This window comes from Nanorana parkeri, unplaced genomic scaffold, assembly GCF_000935625.1.
Source record: "Nanorana parkeri isolate BGI_ZX_2015 unplaced genomic scaffold, ASM93562v1 scaffold214, whole genome shotgun sequence".
Taxonomy (NCBI): Eukaryota; Metazoa; Chordata; class Amphibia; order Anura; family Dicroglossidae; genus Nanorana; species Nanorana parkeri.
Window position 1 is genome coordinate 1,236,275 of NW_017306482.1, and position 20,028 is coordinate 1,256,302.

Sequence of the window (20,028 nt, forward strand, 5' to 3'; positions counted from 1 at the left end):
AATATGCAATAGATGTGCACATTCCCCAGGATTTGCCTTTCCATTTGCTGCAATTACTGAAATCCCAAGCAGTGTTGTCAGCCCGGGCCAGTTCTCCTCTGCTGGACTACAGAACACCTCCTGCTTTTCTTATCTCAATTAATTGTCCTCTAAAGCTGGCCATACACCTTATCTGCAGAGTTTCTATGGTCAGATGGAAAAAGAGCAACATATTCCTCCATCTACGCTTAACTGTGTGGATGGAGGAATCTCCCACTGGGCCAATCTGTTGCACTTTTTCCATCTGACCACAGAAAATCTGCAGATAATTGGAAGGTGTATGGGCAGCTTTAGACAGTGAAGACTTGTCATGCTGGATGTAAACAGTCGGATGGAGGTAGGTATGCTCCCATGGACGGTGGGTTAGTTTGGGTCAAGAAGAATAAATGCACCTGGTTTAAAGCATGCTCATCATTTAAGCAGTACACGCAGACCCCGAGCACAGTTGGACAGTTACCAGCTCGGTCTACACTGAAACTCTGTCCAGCTACATCACTGAATGTAAATATGGCATTCCTCCCGGCCTGGGAATAGGACTTAGTTTAGTCTTCAGTCGGAGGAAGCCCCCCCTCCTCTTCAAAATATAGAAAGGCTTGGTGACACAAATCTGTTATGTTATCAGGAAAATAGGAAGTTAGCATTTCTTAGGCCTTCCTTATTGGCGGCGTCTGGTGTATTAGAGGTGTAGATCGGGTTATTATTTTAGTGTTTAAAGTATTTTTTTTATATTGCATTCACAGATTGACTATTTTTAACACTATAGAGACATGTAGGTTAGTCACGAGAATGAGCGCTCTGTGGCATTTCTTTCCTCACATCCACCCGGTAATAAAGAGAACAGAAGACCATGTGGGAGCCTTGCAATGACCGATTCTATAAGGCCCACTTACTGGTCCAGTGGAGTGCATCTTGCTAGGAAAAAAGGTGGAACATCCCTAAGTCTGTAGATATGAATGAAGAGCTACACCAGCCACCTAGAGATGGTGGGATGAGAGCCAGGTTGTCCCATAAGGGGACTCAAAGAAATGAGAAGAGAGTTAGTCCAAAATATGTAGCCGAGAGGTAAACTCCAACAGCTTGTACCACTTCCAGACTATGGAGGGAAATCTCCTTGGGATGAGCAGGGCAGTGGAAAGAATTACAATGCCCTGCCTAAGGTGAAGGAAGAAACCACCTGAGCTAGACCTCATTGTAGGAAAAGGAAGGTTCTCTACAAGAACCGCTAACTCAGAAACTCTCCTCATAGAGGTCATGGCAATGAAGAAGGCCAACTTGTGGGTGAGAGCTGGCAGAGTAAGATTTTTGATATGTAAAAAGTAAGATTGTTGAAGAGACAACAGAACCAGGTTGAAATTCCACTGACACGGGTGAACACATACCGTTATAGCTAGACGGGCTACTCCCTGAACAAGTATATTTGTAAAAAATAAATCAAGGCAACTGGGACTTGCTATATTTTTCTTGAAGACATTTTGCTGGTCATCCGACCAGCTTTCTCAATTCAGAATTGAGAAAGCTAGTCGGATGACCAGTGAAACGTCTTCAGGAAAAATACAGCAAGTCCAGTTGCCTTGATTTATTTTTTACAGATATACTATGATCTAAATGAACGAGAACCTTCACGGACGTATCCCTGAACAAGGGCTTTACCCAAGGAATGAGAGGCAAGTGGCCTTGCTAGAGCTGAGATCAGGCCTTTGAAAGTACTCAATCCCAAATGGTGATCCAGACTGGATTAGAGAAAGGTCAGGGTACGTTCCCAAGATGTATATCCTGGGATGGAATTTCCTTGCCTCACACCATGTGAAGTACTCTTCCCTGTAAGAAGTCAATTTTCTAAGCTGAGGGATGCAAGTATAGTGGAATCGGATAGGCTCTGGTCTCCATGGGCTCGGCTTCAACAGCCATGCTGCTAAAGCTGGCCACCTTGATGTAGAATGGCAAATGGATCCTTGTGACAAAGATCTGTTAATAAATAAGAGCGGGAAGAGAATGGATTCGGAGCAAGAGGTTATACCAATTGGATGGTGCATAGAGTCCAAGTGCAGTGAAAGAAATGTCTTTGTCTCGGTTAAGGAAACCTTTAAAAGAAAGTCCACATTACGAGAGTTGTTCTCTCCCCACTTTCTCAACAACCTGCCGTCGTTGCTGAAGAGAAATGATCCAATATTGTACGAAGATTCTATATCACATGAGGTGCTACTAAATGGGTGAAGATTTGCGAGTAGAACAATGCCCACTTGGGCACTATGTTGTCTTCCAGGTTTTCACAAACCTGTACAGGATCAGATAGGTCAGACATGGCTAGACTATAAAAGGTCCCTTTAAATGTGGAGGCAACCAATGTAACTGTCGCGTGTCCATGGAAACTGGTGAAGAATTTAGATCTCCTTTTACCAATAAAAGTGAATCTCTATGCCAATCGCAAGACTAACAATGTAGTATACTTATCAACATACTATAAATGCAATGCACAACACGTGCCATCAACTACAAGACCACTTAAGAAGAGAGCGGCTCAACATATCAGGAATTATTAATCCATCCAATATACTGATGCATTTCTCACTGAACATCTAGGAGATTTGAGTCTGCAATGTTATAGAAAAAACTTGCCCAATATGAGGGGTGGGGATAGGCGGAATATGTAGAGAGACCGAAAGGATTTACATATTACAAACACGTATCCCATAAGAGCTTAACTGCAGTTGACACACGAGTTTGTCTAAAAGATTTTCACTGCCTGGCAATAAAAAGAAAGTCTCACGCTCTTCTATTTCATTGGACCGCCTTTAGCTTTGATTATGGCACGCATTCGCCATGGCATTGTTTCGATAACCTTATACATACGTATAGATCTAGGTTTGTCCCAAGCATATTTAACATTCACTTACTGTTGGCTTACTCACTACCTCTGCTAGAAGTCTGTTCCCAGCATCAACTACTCTTTAGGTAAAGTAATACGTTCTCCCGCTGGAGATCCCTCTAGTGATAACTAAAGATCTATATAGAGGAATCAGGACCTCCTTCCTCCTGCTGGAGATCCCTCTAGTGATAACTAAAGATCTATATAGAGGAATCAGGACCTCCTTCCTCCTGCTGGAGATCCCTCTAGTGATAACTAAAGATCTATATAGAGGAATCAGGACCTCCTTCCTCCTGCTGGAGATCCCTCTAGTGATAACTAAAGATCTATATAGAGGAATCAGGACCTCCTTCCTCCTGCTGGAGATCCCTCTAGTGATAACTAAAGATCTATATAGAGGAATCAGGACCTCCTTCCTCCTGCTGGAGATCCCTCTAGTGATAACTAAAGATCTATATAGAGGAATCAGGACCTCCTTCCTCCTGCTGGAGATCCCTCTAGTGATAACTAAAGATCTATATAGAGGAATCAGGACCTCCTTCCTCCTGCTGGAGATCCCTCTAGTGATAACTAAAGATCTATATAGAGGAATCAGGACCTCCTTCCTCCTGCTGGAGATCCCTCTAGTGATAACTAAAGATCTATATAGAGGAATCAGGACCTCCTTCCTCCTGCTGGAGATCCCTCTAGTGATAACTAAAGATCTATATAGAGGAATCAGGACCTCCTTCCTCCTGCTGGAGATCCCTCTAGTGATAACTAAAGATCTATATAGAGGAATCAGGACCTCCTTCCTCCTGCTGGAGATCCCTCTAGTGATAACTAAAGATCTATATAGAGGAATCAGGACCTCCTTCCTCCTGCTGGAGATCCCTCTAGTGATAACTAAAGATCTATATAGAGGAATCAGGACCTCCTTCCTCCTGCTGGAGATCCCTCTAGTGATAACTAAAGATCTATATAGAGGAATCAGGACCTCCTTCCTCCTGCTGGAGATCCCTCTAGTGATAACTAAAGATCTATATAGAGGAATCAGGACCTCCTTCCTCCTGCTGGAGATCCCTCTAGTGATAACTAAAGATCTATATAGAGGAATCAGGACCTCCTTCCTCCTGCTGGAGATCCCTCTAGTGATAACTAAAGATCTATATAGAGGAATCAGGACCTCCTTCCTCCTGCTGGAGATCCCTCTAGTGATAACTAAAGATCTATATAGAGGAATCAGGACCTCCTTCCTCCTGCTGGAGATCCCTCTAGTGATAACTAAAGATCTATATAGAGGAATCAGGACCTCCTTCCTCCTGCTGGAGATCCCTCTAGTGATAACTAAAGATCTATATAGAGGAATCAGGACCTCCTTCCTCCTGCTGGAGATCCCTCTAGTGATAACTAAAGATCTATATAGAGGAATCAGGACCTCCTTCCTCCTGCTGGAGATCCCTCTAGTGATAACTAAAGATCTATATAGAGGAATCAGGACCTCCTTCCTCCTGCTGGAGATCCCTCTAGTGATAACTAAAGATCTATATAGAGGAATCAGGACCTCCTTCCTCCTGCTGGAGATCCCTCTAGTGATAACTAAAGATCTATATAGAGGAATCAGGACCTCCTTCCTCCTGCTGGAGATCCCTCTAGTGATAACTAAAGATCTATATAGAGGAATCAGGACCTCCTTCCTCCTGCTGGAGATCCCTCTAGTGATAACTAAAGATCTATATAGAGGAATCAGGACCTCCTTCCTCCTGCTGGAGATCCCTCTAGTGATAACTAAAGATCTATATAGAGGAATCAGGACCTCCTTCCTCCTGCTGGAGATCCCTCTAGTGATAACTAAAGATCTATATAGAGGAATCAGGACCTCCTTCCTCCTGCTGGAGATCCCTCTAGTGATAACTAAAGATCTATATAGAGGAATCAGGACCTCCTTCCTCCTGCTGGAGATCCCTCTAGTGATAACTAAAGATCTATATAGAGGAATCAGGACCTCCTTCCTCCTGCTGGAGATCCCTCTAGTGATAACTAAAGATCTATATAGAGGAATCAGGACCTCCTTCCTCCTGCTGGAGATCCCTCTAGTGATAACTAAAGATCTATATAGAGGAATCAGGACCTCCTTCCTCCTGCTGGAGATCCCTCTAGTGATAACTAAAGATCTATATAGAGGAATCAGGACCTCCTTCCTCCTGCTGGAGATCCCTCTAGTGATAACTAAAGATCTATATAGAGGAATCAGGACCTCCTTCCTCCTGCTGGAGATCCCTCTAGTGATAACTAAAGATCTATATAGAGGAATCAGGACCTCCTTCCTCCTGCTGGAGATCCCTCTAGTGATAACTAAAGATCTATATAGAGGAATCAGGACCTCCTTCCTCCTGCTGGAGATCCCTCTAGTGATAACTAAAGATCTATATAGAGGAATCAGGACCTCCTTCCTCCTGCTGGAGATCCCTCTAGTGATAACTAAAGATCTATATAGAGGAATCAGGACCTCCTTCCTCCTGCTGGAGATCCCTCTAGTGATAACTAAAGATCTATATAGAGGAATCAGGACCTCCTTCCTCCTGCTGGAGATCCCTCTAGTGATAACTAAAGATCTATATAGAGGAATCAGGACCTCCTTCCTCCTGCTGGAGATCCCTCTAGTGATAACTAAAGATCTATATAGAGGAATCAGGACCTCCTTCCTCCTGCTGGAGATCCCTCTAGTGATAACTAAAGATCTATATAGAGGAATCAGGACCTCCTTCCTCCTGCTGGAGATCCCTCTAGTGATAACTAAAGATCTATATAGAGGAATCAGGACCTCCTTCCTCCTGCTGGAGATCCCTCTAGTGATAACTAAAGATCTATATAGAGGAATCAGGACCTCCTTCCTCCTGCTGGAGATCCCTCTAGTGATAACTAAAGATCTATATAGAGGAATCAGGACCTCCTTCCTCCTGCTGGAGATCCCTCTAGTGATAACTAAAGATCTATATAGAGGAATCAGAACCTCCTACTTCCTTCCTGCTGGGGATCCCCCTAGTGATAACTAAAGATCTATATATTTCTCCTTGCTGGAGCTCTGAGATGAGTAAGCAAAGATAGTGCAGAACAAGGCATGGTAAGCATTGGGGAAAAGATCAGCTGCAGGGAGACCACAGACAATACTGGTCATTGGCCCTCTGGCTGCCTTTTCTGGACACAGCTTCCATAGTTCAGTTCCATTTTAGGAGAGGAGTATCAGCTTTCCTTTTGCAGGTTATAAACCAAAGTCTGGTTGCTAAAGTCAATAGAAGTATTTCTTTCAGGTGATACATTTCTATACTAGTGATCCTTGCAAAGAATAATACAGCTTTCAATAATGCAGCATTCCAGGCAAAGAGTTAACTACATGATTGAAAAGTATACAGTACACAAGAACCGTTTTATCTGCCAAAGCTTCTGCGGCTGTTTATCCACTCCTGTAATCCACTCACCCTGTATAGAAAAAGTGCCAACACATTCCAAGCAAGATTGCTCCTTAACCGCTTCAGCTCTCGTACCTGTACACCCCTTTCACTATGGGCCGGTTTATTCAGCGATGACTTATCATTACTTAGGATAACACAGTAATATATACATTATTTATGTGGGAAAAACTAGGCTCTCTATTGCCAATATGAATTTGCACAAATTATTCTATTTTCTATATAATCTATAAACAAAAAAAGAAGAGGTAAAACAAACTTTATTCTAGAATTGTTCCCATTTTATAATGACGCCAAAATGATGTTTCTGGTACAAAGTACAGCAAAGTTATTTGTGAATGAAAAAGGGTTTTTTTTTTTTTTTTCAATTTCATGCATTGTTATGCAACACTCAAAACCATAACAAATACAATGAATGAAAATATAAAAATATATTAATAGTAAAAAAAAAAAAATAGAAACAATGATAACACAAGAAAAATAATATCTAAGGGAAGAGGAGGAGAAAGGAGTTAATAAGAGCTGATTAGGATTAACAAGGGGTTAAACTGGGAATATACAGTTGGGCAAAAAAGTAGTCAGCCACCAATTGTGCAAGTTCTCCCACTTAAAAAGAATTAGTTAAAAGGAAAAAAAAAGTAAGGTTTTTTTAAGTGATGTTGATGTATTTATTGTTTCATTCTTAAAGTGACATTAAAAGGATAAAAAATGTTTCCCTCCCCCCAATGTTAATGTCAGCACTTACCTTAAATAATGTCTCTTAATCCGATCTTCTTCTTTCCTGTCGTTTTCATCTGTCCCTCCAGCGGTGCGGCGGCTCTCCGATCCAGCGCTGACACCTCTCTGCTTGCAGGCACTTCCGATCCAGTGGTGTCTGCATGCGGGTGCACGCGTCCATAGACTTACCCTTGCGTCTTTGCTCATCTCCCGGCCTAGAGTCCGAACTGCGCATGCGCCCGCCCAAAGATCCTTTGCGGCTTCGGATTCTTGGACGGGAGCGCGCAGCGAAAACAAGGTAAGTTTAAACCGCTGTTAAACCGTTTTTAAAAAAAAAACTGTTTGCCTATATCTACTGCTTGATGGCGGTAGATATAGGCAAAAAAAAAAAAACGGAGGCTTTAGAACCCCTTTAAGTTGATCACTTTGATCTCCATATACATGAAATAGAAATATGTCACAATAAATTGATACATTGTATTTATTCAATGACACTTGCAGACTGCAAGTGTCATTTTACATAGGGGCTGCTGCATTTTGACAACTGCTCCTGCTGTGTAATACAAAAACAATTAGGGACTGTCATTTTGACAGCTTGTTATTGCAGCTAATAGCAGCTGGGGGAGTGGCAGCGTTCTGTCGAAAACTCCAATTTCCTGAGATCTCCAATGACGTCACGTCCGGTTGACTTGCCAGTAAGCATTTTGGGAGATGTGGCTTCAGTGCGCGTGTGCGCCGCCCACAGCATTTTCCTACTTGCCATAAGTTCGACAATGCTCTTCAGTATTATAACCAACTAAAATGACAGCAATCCAGCATGTTAGTAATCCGAGTTGCCCCACACAATATGGCCACCACAGTCAGGCTAGCATCCTCCTGCGCAAGTGCGGAAAGCACAATTAGAGAACTCGATAAGGCTTCTGAAGCCGTGCAGGTGCAATGAAGAGCATTGTCGAACTTGATAAGACTCAGGAAAATCCTACGGGTGGCGCACGTGCACCAGAGCCAAACCTCCCAAAATGCTTACTGGCAAGTCAACTGGACGTGACGTCATTGGAGATCTCAATAAAATTGAGTTTTCCCCAGAACAGCGGCAGGGGAAGAGGAATTCGACTTTAGATATCCATCCTAAAAACACTGCTGAAGTTTTTTTAGGACGTACCTCTAACGCTCTTAATCCTGAAGTGGTTAAAACATGATTATTTTACTCCATGATGAAACTTACTCTGCAGGTTTAATATTGAAATTGAACACCAAGTTCCAGGCACTTACCTGCGACGAAGAATATAATACTTCTTATTGAAAAACCTCTCAAATCTCTCTACGACGGTTGCATTGCGTCTACGTTCTGCTTCCTCGATTCTCCTCTGTCTACGCAGGTAGGTGATCACCAGAGGGTCCGTCATATTGATGTCATCTACCGTCCCTGATACAAGCGGCTGCAGTTCTGGCGGCAGGGGTGCGCTCTCTAGATGGCAAAGGAAAAAAAAAACACTCAGAGCACAAGCGGTCAGCCATGTGTTATGTGTAAATGGACAGCGCAAAATACAAAGCAATACAAAGGTTCCAATCGTAACCCAATCGTATCGTAAACCGAGCAGTGTACTGTAATGCCGCGGTCGGCAGCAGACAGTACACAATGGGGAACAATAGCCAGACTGCTATTGGCTATTTCAAATTGCAATAGCAGACTGGCTATTGAAACCCCGCCCACTAAGAGGAGTGGGCTCCTCTGCTCAATGGGCGGGTGCAATAGCCAGCTTGCTAATGGCTATTGAAATTTGAAATAGCCAATAGCAGTCTTGCTATTGCTCCCGCCTGTTTACATTCACTTGCCGGTTGCGGAAGCCGGCAGGTGAATGGAGAAGCGGAGCACCTCGGGGATGGTTGCTTGAGAGTTACTATTAACTCTCAAACAACCAGAAACTACAGTTATCTGGCACCTACTAATCCCATGGGTGCCGAATAACTGGGAGTAAACTCCATCGTGAATGTGAAAGAATGGAACTCGATCGATCGCAACCCGAGGAGCATCTGTATGTAGTTAAAGCAGTTTATTTCTTTCCAGCTAGCTTTTAAGAACTCCAGGATTTTTTAAAATTAACCCTTGCAGTGGGATAACACTCACACCTCAAGGGTTAACTGCTTGTTTGGGTCTTGAGGGGTGAAAATTAAGATATGATCACCATATCCATGGTCCCATCTGGCTGCCAGACCAGTCCCCACAGCCTATTCACTTCATCATGTCCAATACAGGTCCATCAGATGTTTAGATGCCAAAGGACATGCCACAGCCGGAGTGAAGGGGAAGAGAGGTGTGCGGTCACTGTTCTGTTTAAAAGTGTGCTGGGTATATTTTCTGTTTTGTATACTGTCCTGCCCATGTTCACCTTTTGCTAGTTTCAATCAGATCAGAGCAGCTGCCATATTTGCTTTTAGGATTAGACGCATACAGACACTGGAAGTCTTCAGCTGCCTTGTAAAGGTGATGTCTGGGTTTTTGGTTGTTACTGTACCTTTAAGGAGGATGGGGATGACTCTAGGTGAGCCCTGCGCTCTATGCTATATATGTCCCATAGCTGGGATTGTGTAGAGTTAGGTACCCCAGTTATCAGAGGTGACTGGCTGCATTCATTGTTCGGCCAGCAATTTCCAGCCTGGCTTCTTTGGCAAAAGCCGATTGCATAATGAACTTTTGTCGAGCCGGCAGGTCCAGCCACTGCCAGAATTTCAAGCGATTCCTGGGAACCAACCTAAGTTCTAACAGTGAATGGCCAGCTAAAGTTTAATGTGCTATTTGTTATTCAGACAGGTTAAGGCCTCATTCACGCATCACATCCTGCACGTACAGCTCCGTCATGTATGCACGGCCATATCGAGCAGCTCCCGGGAAGGACATGTGCTGCGTGTGATTAGTACGCAGCCCCCGTCCTTCTCAATGGGACTACGCGGCCGTACGCCCCCCTACGCTCACCTCAAGTGCAGGTCTGTAGGGGTGCGTGTTTCCTGGCTCAGACGCAGACAGGATCCATCCTGTCAGCATACGAGTACGGACACCAGCACGGGCGTGCAGCGCGGGTGAGCGTAGGGGGGCTCACGGCCGTGTAGTCCCATAGAGAAGGACGGGGGCTGCGTACTAATTACAAACAGCACCTGTCCTTCCCGGGAGCTGCTCGGTATGGCCGTGCACGGAGCATGGAGCTGGACGTGCCGGCCGATTCCAGTGTGAATGAGGGCTTAAAGTAATGCCGCCTCCCACACCGCTTGGGTGCTTATATCAGCCTTTCCCAACCAGTTTGACGTGGCACCCTGGGGTTCCTCCTGGCTTCCTCAGGGGTGCCTCAAATTTTTCACACAGTGTTATGCCTTTGATGTGAAAGAGAGAGACTCTGATGTGAAAGTGGGGGGTTGTGATGTAAAGGGGGCTCCCACTGTGAAGAAGGGACCTTGATTTAAAGGGTTTTGTGTTTTTGCATTGGGTCCCCCCTTAAAATTCATACCAGACCCCTATCTTGGATAATGTTCTGAGATGGAAGGGGGGGGGGTCCAAGCGTCCAATTGAATTGTATTCAATGAATGGGATTTGCTTTCTTCTGACTGGTTCACTGCAAAGACATTTATTCCCCATAACAACTTACCGCTGCCATTCTCCACTCTCTCTTTTAGCTCCTGCAGGCGGGTGAGGTTCTTTTCCAGGGTCACAGCTGTAGTGTTCACATACAGATACATGTAACATGAGGGGCCCGGGGACACTGTGAACACTTTGTGGTACTCCCCACCTGGCAGCTGAAACACAGAAATAGATTGCTTAACATCAGGGTGTAAAAATGAACATTAATGCCCATAGGCAAAATGAAAATGCCATCCCTCAACTATTTCTAATTTTATAGAGCATACGAGTGTGAGCATAGTGCATGGGAGTGTGCATGCACAGAGCAGGGGTGGGCAACTTTGGCCCTCCAGCTGTTGTTTGACTACAAGTCCCATGAGGCATTGTAACACTGTGACAGTCACGACTCCCAGAGGCAGAGGCATAATGGAATTTATAGGTAAAGTACAGCAGGAGGGACAGAGTTGCCCACCCCTGGCATAGAGCGTTGGAGTGTGTGAGTGTGTGCATATACCAAAGAGTGTTTGTTCAAGGAAAAAAAGTTTCCATTTTGCTCCTTTGTTTTTTTCATGACTATGGTTGAAAGTGAATGTCAATGGACCCTAATAAAAAATAATAAATGGAACGAAGATTTTGAAACATTTCAATTTTGTTTTTTTAGCAAACTTCTACTGGTATGTGTCCAGCTTTCCAGTGAAGGGGATGAACTCTGTGCTCCATGAGCCCCTGTATTACCTGCATTTGGTCTCCTTCCTTCAGGGTGAAATTCTTTGCCTCCTTCACAAGCTCCACATTGACCTCCCCCTGCAGTACTTGTATGCTGGTGTTGCTTAGGTCTTCATGCAGGAAATTCTCCAAGTAAAGACCTGAGAAGGACACAGGAGAAGAAAATCAGGTCAAGGTAGAGATAATTAAATGGAGTAATCCACTTCTGTCCAGCTGGTAGGGCCACACACACAGTGCTAGAACTTCTCCTGGTTTCTGTGAATTGGCCCGAAATTCTAACAGTATATGGCCAACTTATGTGGAATGGGCAGTATTATTATTACGTAGTATTTACATAGCGCCAACAATTTGCGCAGCGCTTTACAATATAAGGAAGACGTTACAATCACAATACAATACAGTAAACAGAGGAAGAGAAAAGGTATAAAAGTCAATGCAACAATAAACAGACTAAGAACCGTCGTCCTTACCAGGGAAGTCTGCTATGAAGACCACATCCGTCTGATTGTCCAGAGAGCTCTCGATCTCCTGGAATTTGGATCTCCATGGTGACAGGTCAATTAGTAATGGTTGTACCCAGGGTGTTTTACGGAATGGTGACCAGTCGGCCTTCACTATGTCCACCGTGGGATCGTAGAGCCTGGTAGAGCAGCAGATGGGCATCATCAGTACATGTAAGGCAATGCAGAACAGAGGAAGTCATTGAGAAACACTGCAGAAAAAACACGCATGTGATGAAAGTAACACCAGTACAGTCCATGACTCCTAACGGGCCACTACATGGGATGAAATACAAATAATAACCCGAGACCAAATATAGCTCCAGCATTATTCATACAATGACCACAGACTCTATGCATGGATTATATTTATGATTTTTAGCTTTAAACAAAGTGGTTAAGGGTTGGAACCCTCATCAGTTTTTTTTACTGCTACCCGGGGGGGTTCCATTAGAGTTCCCCTCACTTCCTGTCCAGCCGATAATATTTTACCAGACAAGTGAGGGGAATGCTCGAAGGGCAATGATAGGCAGAAATAAAGATTGTTTAGTAGCGTAGGGGAAGGTTAGAAGCCATGTCGGATTTTGATTTGTAGAACAAGTAGAGATGCTGGATTTAAGTATCAGATCGGTCAGATCATAATAAAAGCACATTGGCTTTGATACACCCAACAAAAACAGGACGTCCCTCAAACAAGGGGCTCAGATCTGAAGATTCAAGTGAATAATCTGATCAAAGAGCCAAACGAACAGTCCAAGAACTTTGAATATTGGTATACAAACGACAACATAGATCAACCAATTCCTTCTGTGGATCTTTTAGAGATTTCAGTAGGGATGCACAGATACCGATACTGGTATCAGTGCCGATACTGAGAATTTGGGTGAGTGCGCATCCAAATGCTCAGATACGTACCCAGATACCGGAACTGTTGGTCAGAGGGAGATTCCCTCTGACCAGATGGGATGAGAGGGAGCATGGAGCCAGGGCCGGATTTACTCTCCCTGCCGCCCCAAGGCCAGGTCCTGTGATGCGCCCCCCCCCTTTCCCATCAATGGAGAATGGCAACCAGATGGCAGGGCGGTGGGGTTAGTGTCAATTTTTTTTTTTACTGTTTCTTAATTTTTTTTTACTTTATCACTTATTTTTTTATTTAATTATTCTTATTTTTTTTAATTTTTATTTATTAATTATTTTTTTTTAATCCATGTAGTCTGCCTCACTCTACATTCAGTCCCGCTTGTACAAAGCAGGACTGAATGTAGAGAGGGCAACTTCCGCAGAAGGACACCGCTGCCGCCCCTCTGCTCCCCGATGCCAGGTTGGCCTTGTGGGGAATCCGGGCCTGCATGGAGCACAGGGTCCAAGCTCAGATCCAGAATGCAATACTCCAGAAATTGTCCTTCTCAGTGACAGCTACTTACAAACAAAGCCATGTGATCAGCACATCATAGCCAACATTGTAATCTCCTAATTGGGAACCGCCATGATGGGCTTCCAATGGCTAGCCTGCCCAGGCAACTGTTAGTGACATCATAAGCAAGTAATGAGCAGTACGAAGGAGTGTGTGCTGCTCATTCCAAAATGAAAGTTAGATGAATGCTCCCTCTTCACGGAGTATCATGCACGGGAATGGTAATCTACATATTGCAGACACAAAGGGGTGAATGTCACATTTGCAGAGTCATTGTTATTGTATATATCGTGAGATCTCATCCGCTTATAATGAACATCAGTTGTTATACTACTCGTCATGCGGCCAGATGTAGTAGTGCAGAAAACAAACAGTCCGGCCTCCTAGAATAAACACACCAATCATTCAGGGCCAAAATATTTAAAATGCTTTCATGAGATGAAAGGACTCGGTCAAAAATCTATTAACTGTAATAGACAAAGTCGGAACACTACATATTATAATCCACTTCATAACAGGAAACCATAATGGGCTGAGCACAGGGGTCCGAGCACAGGGGTCTGACCACAGGGGTCCGAGTACAGGGCCCAAGCGCAGTATCAGCAGAGGATCCTACCACAGGACTAAGTACAGAGTCTTAGCACAGGACTCAGACCCTGAGCTGAGCCGTGTGCTCGTACCCAATGCTCGGCCCTTTGCTGAACACAGACACAAATAAAAATGTGAAGATTCATGTACATAAAGTGAAAAAAGCAATACCGGCGCCCCCCGGTTTGCAGAGAAATCCGGCTGTAAAGTTCATTGGTACACCATAGAGGCAGCTCCCACCAGACAACAACGAGGTTCTGATGAAGGGGGCGTGCCCCTGAAAAGCGTAGACCTTTTAAAAAAACATACGGGAGCAGAGGACGCTGATTTGGAGATCCCCTCAGACTTCCCCTGCTGGAGATTTTATATTTTATCGTTTCCTTTTACGCTTATGATCATTAGCTTTCGTGTAAGTACATTTTCACTTGCGTGTTGTACTCATCAAATAAAAGTTTTACACTATGGATCCGCTCTGTGTTGCTTTTGTTTCCCATGTACATAAAGTCTAATAAAGAGTCCAAAAGCATTTTATTCTAAATCTGTAGCAAAGAAGGAATATGGAGGAAGGCAGATCTGCCCATTTATATGCATACTGCTGAAATTGATAAATAAATATCCATGACGCTTTGATCTAAACTAAAATATGCCCCCTGGAAAAAGATTGCAAATGGCTTGTGTATTAACATGGATGGATACCACCGAAAGGGGTCAGGTTAGCAGTGACATTGATAAATAGATGAATGCCTGAGGGTCATTAGTCCATGGGACAGTCCGGTCCCCCTGGTGGTATTTACTGCTCACACCTGCGTCCATCCTGCACCAAAACGTAACTCAGAAACTGGGACAGTAATGACATTTTATGACCTCTTGGTCCCTCTTCATTTCCCTCGTAACCAGAGTATAGCCCTATGTGTAATAAAACCTAAAGATATAAAATATATATATATATATATATGTATGTGTAATAAAACTTTGTGTATAGCCCTATGTGTAATAAGACTTTGTGTATAGTCCTATGTTAAATAAGACTTTGTGTATAGCCCTATGTGTAATAAGACTTTATGCAGGGCTCAACATTTCAAGTCCTAAGCTACTAGCCAGGCCTGAAAAGTTACTCGCCACCAGTTGCCCCACCTAACCCCTACCCTGCCCCGGAACACCGCTGAACGATCCCTCTCTCTTCTCCCGACCGCTCCAGGAAGCGGGCACAGAGAGGCGGCTATGATCACACCTGTCAGCGTTCCCTCTCTCTGCACCCGGCCGCTGCAGCTTCAGAGCGGCCAGAAGGAGAGAGGGAGCAATAACGGGTGTAATCAGAGCCGCCTCTCTGAGTGGAGCTGAAGCTGCCGGGACGAAAGAGAGTGAGCGCAGAGAGCTAGCTGCGGCTCTGGATTGATCACTACCGCCGCGGCACTCGCTCGCTCGCTTCTGTTTTCTCTTCTCCTTCTCGGGCTCGGCCGCTCTGTAGCTGCAGCCGGCGAGAAAGAGAAGAGAAAACAGAAGAGAGCGAGCGATCTCCGCGGCGGTAGTGTCCCATCCCTAGTCCCGCCGGCGAGGCAACATTGCTGACATTCCACTCGCCACCCCCCGCAATTTTCACTCGCCAATTGCGAGGGGGCGAGTGGAAATTTTGAGGCCTGCTTTATGTATAGTCCTATGTGTAATAAGACTTTATGTATAGTCCTATGTGTACTAAGACTTTATGTATAGTCCTATGTGTAATAAGACTTTATGTATAGTCCTATGTGTAATAAGACTTTATGTATAGTCCTATGTGTTATTGGACTTTGTGTATAGTCCTATGTGTAATAAGACTTTGTGTATAGTCCTATGTGTAAAAAAAACTTATTTTTAGATTCGGTTGTCCATCAATAAAATCAAGGCACCCCAAACAGAGCGCATTCGCACATGAATAGACAATTAATGGTCACGCTGAAAGTACAGACCCAGTACTTCTATATGAGGCTGCAAGGTACTCACCTCTGCTGGAAGCGATCATTGATAGACACCCACACATCAAAGTATATCTCGGGCTCAGAGATGTTATATGCCCCCAGAAGGCCATGCAGGCAGGTGGCGTACTGCTTCAGCATATCCCCGTGATCCTTCCAGCGCCGCGTCTGTGTGAACACCTGAAAAATGACACAAGATGGTCAAGACTTTCACACTCTCATCTGCAAAAGCTGCGGCAAACAAAAAGTAAACTGTTGACTGTAGCAGCAAAATTTAGGGACTGTTTGACTACTTTAGCCTGCAGGATATCACAAATAGAAAAGTTATGCTTTTACATGAAATAAAACTATGCAAAATGTTATCACTGAGGAATGACAGAAAACATCAGCATAGAATTACCCCAGGGATCCAGCTCTGCACACACTATAAAAGGGACATAACAATCCAGATACACCCCCGGAACCGTGTATGGCTTATTAGCGGAACCTCTGGGGATGATTACAGATTCAGTTCCTTAACCATTTAGGTACAATAAAAGCTTAAAGCTGAACTCCAGGTATAAATATTTATATACAGTATAGTTAGATTGGTCTAATGTAAATATATGTTTTATGCCTGGTATGGCCACAAGGATCCTGTATAGCACTGACGTAGCCAAAGCTACTACAGAACTGGTCGTGATCTTCCAGGGCTTGTATGGCGCTGTGCCAAGCAACTTTCCCTTTGCTGTGAAAACAATGTGGGGGAGGCAAGTTGCTCGCTCGGCACAGCGGCCGTTCAGAGAACACCTAGTATTTGCATCAATAATTACAAGGTGTTCTCGGATAGGAGGAGGGGCGGTGATGTCATGGCCTAACCCTCGCCTAATCAGAGATCGCTTTTTATCGATTGATAAAAATACTCGGTGTTCTTTGAATGGCCGCTGTGACGAGCGAGCACCCCCGTGCCGACTAGGTTCCTGATAGATAAGTCACCCCAGCTATGGCTCACTGTCTATCCTGCAAAACAAAAACGGAGTGTAACTTCTGGTGAAAAGAAAAGCTAACCGAGCAACAGGGATAATTCTTATTCCAAACACTATGGAGTATGAACTGGAGAGTTCTCCATAACTGCAGTTAGAAGTGTTAAGCGGGAAAGCTGAAGATGGCTAAATATACACGCAGGCGTGACCTTCAAAAGCCAGATGTACTTCTTGGCATGCAACACCTTCCTTGAATCTGCTATCTGAGAGACCCACCACAGGAAGTTTGTTGGGTTTTATATAAACAGAAGTGTGGCCCTTAGCCAAGCTGAAAGTCACAATCCAGGGTAGGAAGTGTCCACGGGGAGAATCAGACCAGAGACAGTACACACATGGACCGGCCAGCACAATTCCGATGGCTTGTCACTTGTGCTCACCATCTCTGTACGTTGTGTTGGCTTGGACAATTGGGGGGGGGCTTGTAGTGACCACGGGTGTAACTCAAATGAAGAAATAAAGTCACCGGCACACCAAATAGTAATTTAGCAATAGTCCATTTACCGACACATTGCCATTCAATGAAAGCGCTTTCGGGGGCCTCAAGGGGTCCCCTTGAGGCCCCGAAAGCATCATTCTGAGCCTGATGAAGGGGACCCCTTGAGGCCCCGAAAGCGCTTTCATTGAATGGCAATGTGTCGGTAAATGGACTATTGCTAAATTACTATTTGGTGTGCCGGTGACTTTATTTCTTCATTTATAAATGCCTTCACCCAGGATTGACACTTTAAGTGGATTCAATTGGAACGTGTGTGAATTCTGGGTGAAAACATTTATAAATAGACCCCTTTGTGTTGTATTGGCTTCTTCTTGAAAGGGCCTGGCGGCACATCTTAGCACATGAAGAAATGAACACTATCCTGCAGGTGAGTTGTGATGCGTCCTGGGTGTGTTGCCCACCATCTTCCTGGCAGAAAGATCCTGCGTAGGTATCAGTATTTTATTACACCTGTGTGCATGAACCCCATACTATGCTTTCCAGATCAAGTTCTCCTGCATTCAGGTGCACTTGCACCTAAATGCATTTAGACATGTTCCCTGCACATACAGAATTCCATTTTATCTAAACGCAGCTAAACTGAACACATGTAAATGTAGATAAACGCACAGAATGAATACCATTTCCATTCATTTAGACGTATTCAGAGTATCTAGTCTGCCCCTGGACGCACTGAATTCCATTGTCTCTAAATGCACACCGTGAATTATACAATTTCCATTCATTAAATGCATTTATGTGTGTTTCACAATGTCCTAAAAAGCATGTATGTCACTGCCAGTGTGAATGAGGCCTTACAGGGACATGGATGCCATAGAAGTATCTTTTACCATAGTAAAGGTTGTTGTTTTACTACAGTTACCATAGAGTCGTGTGACGACCATTTGGATTCAGATGGTTCCTAACAGAGGTCCTCTTTATATACCAGGTTCAAATGTATTAATACAGACAGGTACACCTCGACTACTTAGGTGGCACGTAATTCCCCTTGAATGCTGCGTATGATAAACAAATGGCTGTAATTGCGGTTATGTAGCCAAGGTACGTCACATTACAGAAATATATTTAAACCCACAGACTGCTATTCATTCCTGACATGGGTCATATCAGATAAAGAATTCAGAAGATTGTGGTTTTATTCCAGCACGGGTTGCAGCCAGTCACTCACCCCAGGATTAAGATATCCAAGCTCTCCTGTGACACCGTCTTTATAGGTAACTTTCACATGCTGGTGAGAGCGGGAATGTACCATCATATCCCAGGAGTAACCATACAGGCCGTTCGTCCAGTTATTGTAGCCCTGAGGAGAGAGATACAGACTGTAATTATGCAATATATTATTTTCATTTGTTACATAGTATTTGAGGTTGAAAAAAGACACAGGTCCAACAAGTTCAACGTATGTGTGCGTGCGTGCGTAAAAGTACCCCTGTATGTTATGGTCTCTTAGGAAGGTATCTAATTGATATTTGAACGGATCAATATTCTTTGCAGGTACCACTGCTTGTGGTAGAGACTTCCAAAATGTATTCGCTCTAACAGAAAAGAATCCCCTACGCCCTTTGTGGATAAATCTTTTCTCTACCAGTTTTAGGTGGTGGCCTCTAGTCCTTGTTAGGGGGTTGCCATCACCACTGAACATTTTGTACAACAAAATCATGTCCCCTCTTAATCGCCTCACTTCCAGCGTGAACAAGTTTAAATTTAGTAACCTCTTCTCATAGCTTTGGTCCTCTAGTCACTGAATTAGTTTGGTTGCTCTTCTTTGGACCTTCTCCAGCTCAAGGACATCCTTTCTGTGGACTGTTGACCAAAACTGAACCTTGAGGCTGGTTCAGCCTCAAGATGGAGGCCGAACCAGTGATCTGTAAAGTGCCGAAATGATTGCTTTGTCTCTACAGTACATTCCCTTTTTAATACAAGACAGTAGGGAGGTTCAGATACCAAGTACAGTACTCGGTACAAGTACAGATACTTTTCCAGCTCCAGGACTAGACTAGAGAAAAATTCAGTTAGGAGGCAGCTGTCATTTGTAAGGAGCACACGGAGCTCCTGGGATTTGTACATCTCTGTTTTAATCCATTATTTGTTTTTATAAAGATACACACTGAGTGGCCAGATTATTATGACCACCCCATCAGTACTTCGTTGGGCCACGAGATAACTCCACCAGATGACTTCATTGGGCCGCCTCGCGACTCCGCGAGATGTTGAAAGGTGATGCAAGGAATCTGACACTGCACTGTTGCCCTTCTGTTGTCTTGTGTCAAATATATAATACGATTATATGTTTGACACATGTTGTTTGGGCACGAGATAGCCCTGAATTATAGAGTGGCCTGGACATATTGAGGTTGATCCTTTATTCATTTGTTCACAACCAATCACGGTTGGGTTATTAGCAGTTACAATATTAGACACATACATGGATTTAGGCCATCACGAAGTTAATTTTATTTCACATACTTGTCGCTTATATGATTAGTGCTGCACACCTGGTAAAATCAAGTATTACACCTCATTTCACTAACCCTAAACTTAATGAGCATTTACGGGGCCCCCCACACCGCAAGGGTAGTTTTTCCTGCCTGGAGTGGGGCTTTAAATCTCTACTGCTGTAGTAAAGCAAAAAAAGGGTACTGTGACTGA

General features: G+C 44.0%; 1 protein-coding gene across 1 annotated transcript in view; it reads right to left on the reverse strand.

Moving 5' to 3' along the window:
• Nucleotides 1-20,028, reverse strand: part of GGCX (gamma-glutamyl carboxylase) — a 39,443-nt gene that overhangs the window by 2,340 nt on the left and 17,075 nt on the right. Inside the window, exons 9-14 of the mRNA XM_018555819.1 lie at nt 18,548-18,679; nt 15,890-16,041; nt 11,878-12,047; nt 11,417-11,547; nt 10,710-10,857; nt 8,344-8,539 (exon numbers count right to left, since the gene is read on the reverse strand). Coding sequence (XP_018411321.1) covers nt 8,344-8,539; nt 10,710-10,857; nt 11,417-11,547; nt 11,878-12,047; nt 15,890-16,041; nt 18,548-18,679 — 929 coding nt within the window. The remainder of the gene's footprint in view (nt 1-8,343; nt 8,540-10,709; nt 10,858-11,416; nt 11,548-11,877; nt 12,048-15,889; nt 16,042-18,547; nt 18,680-20,028) is intronic.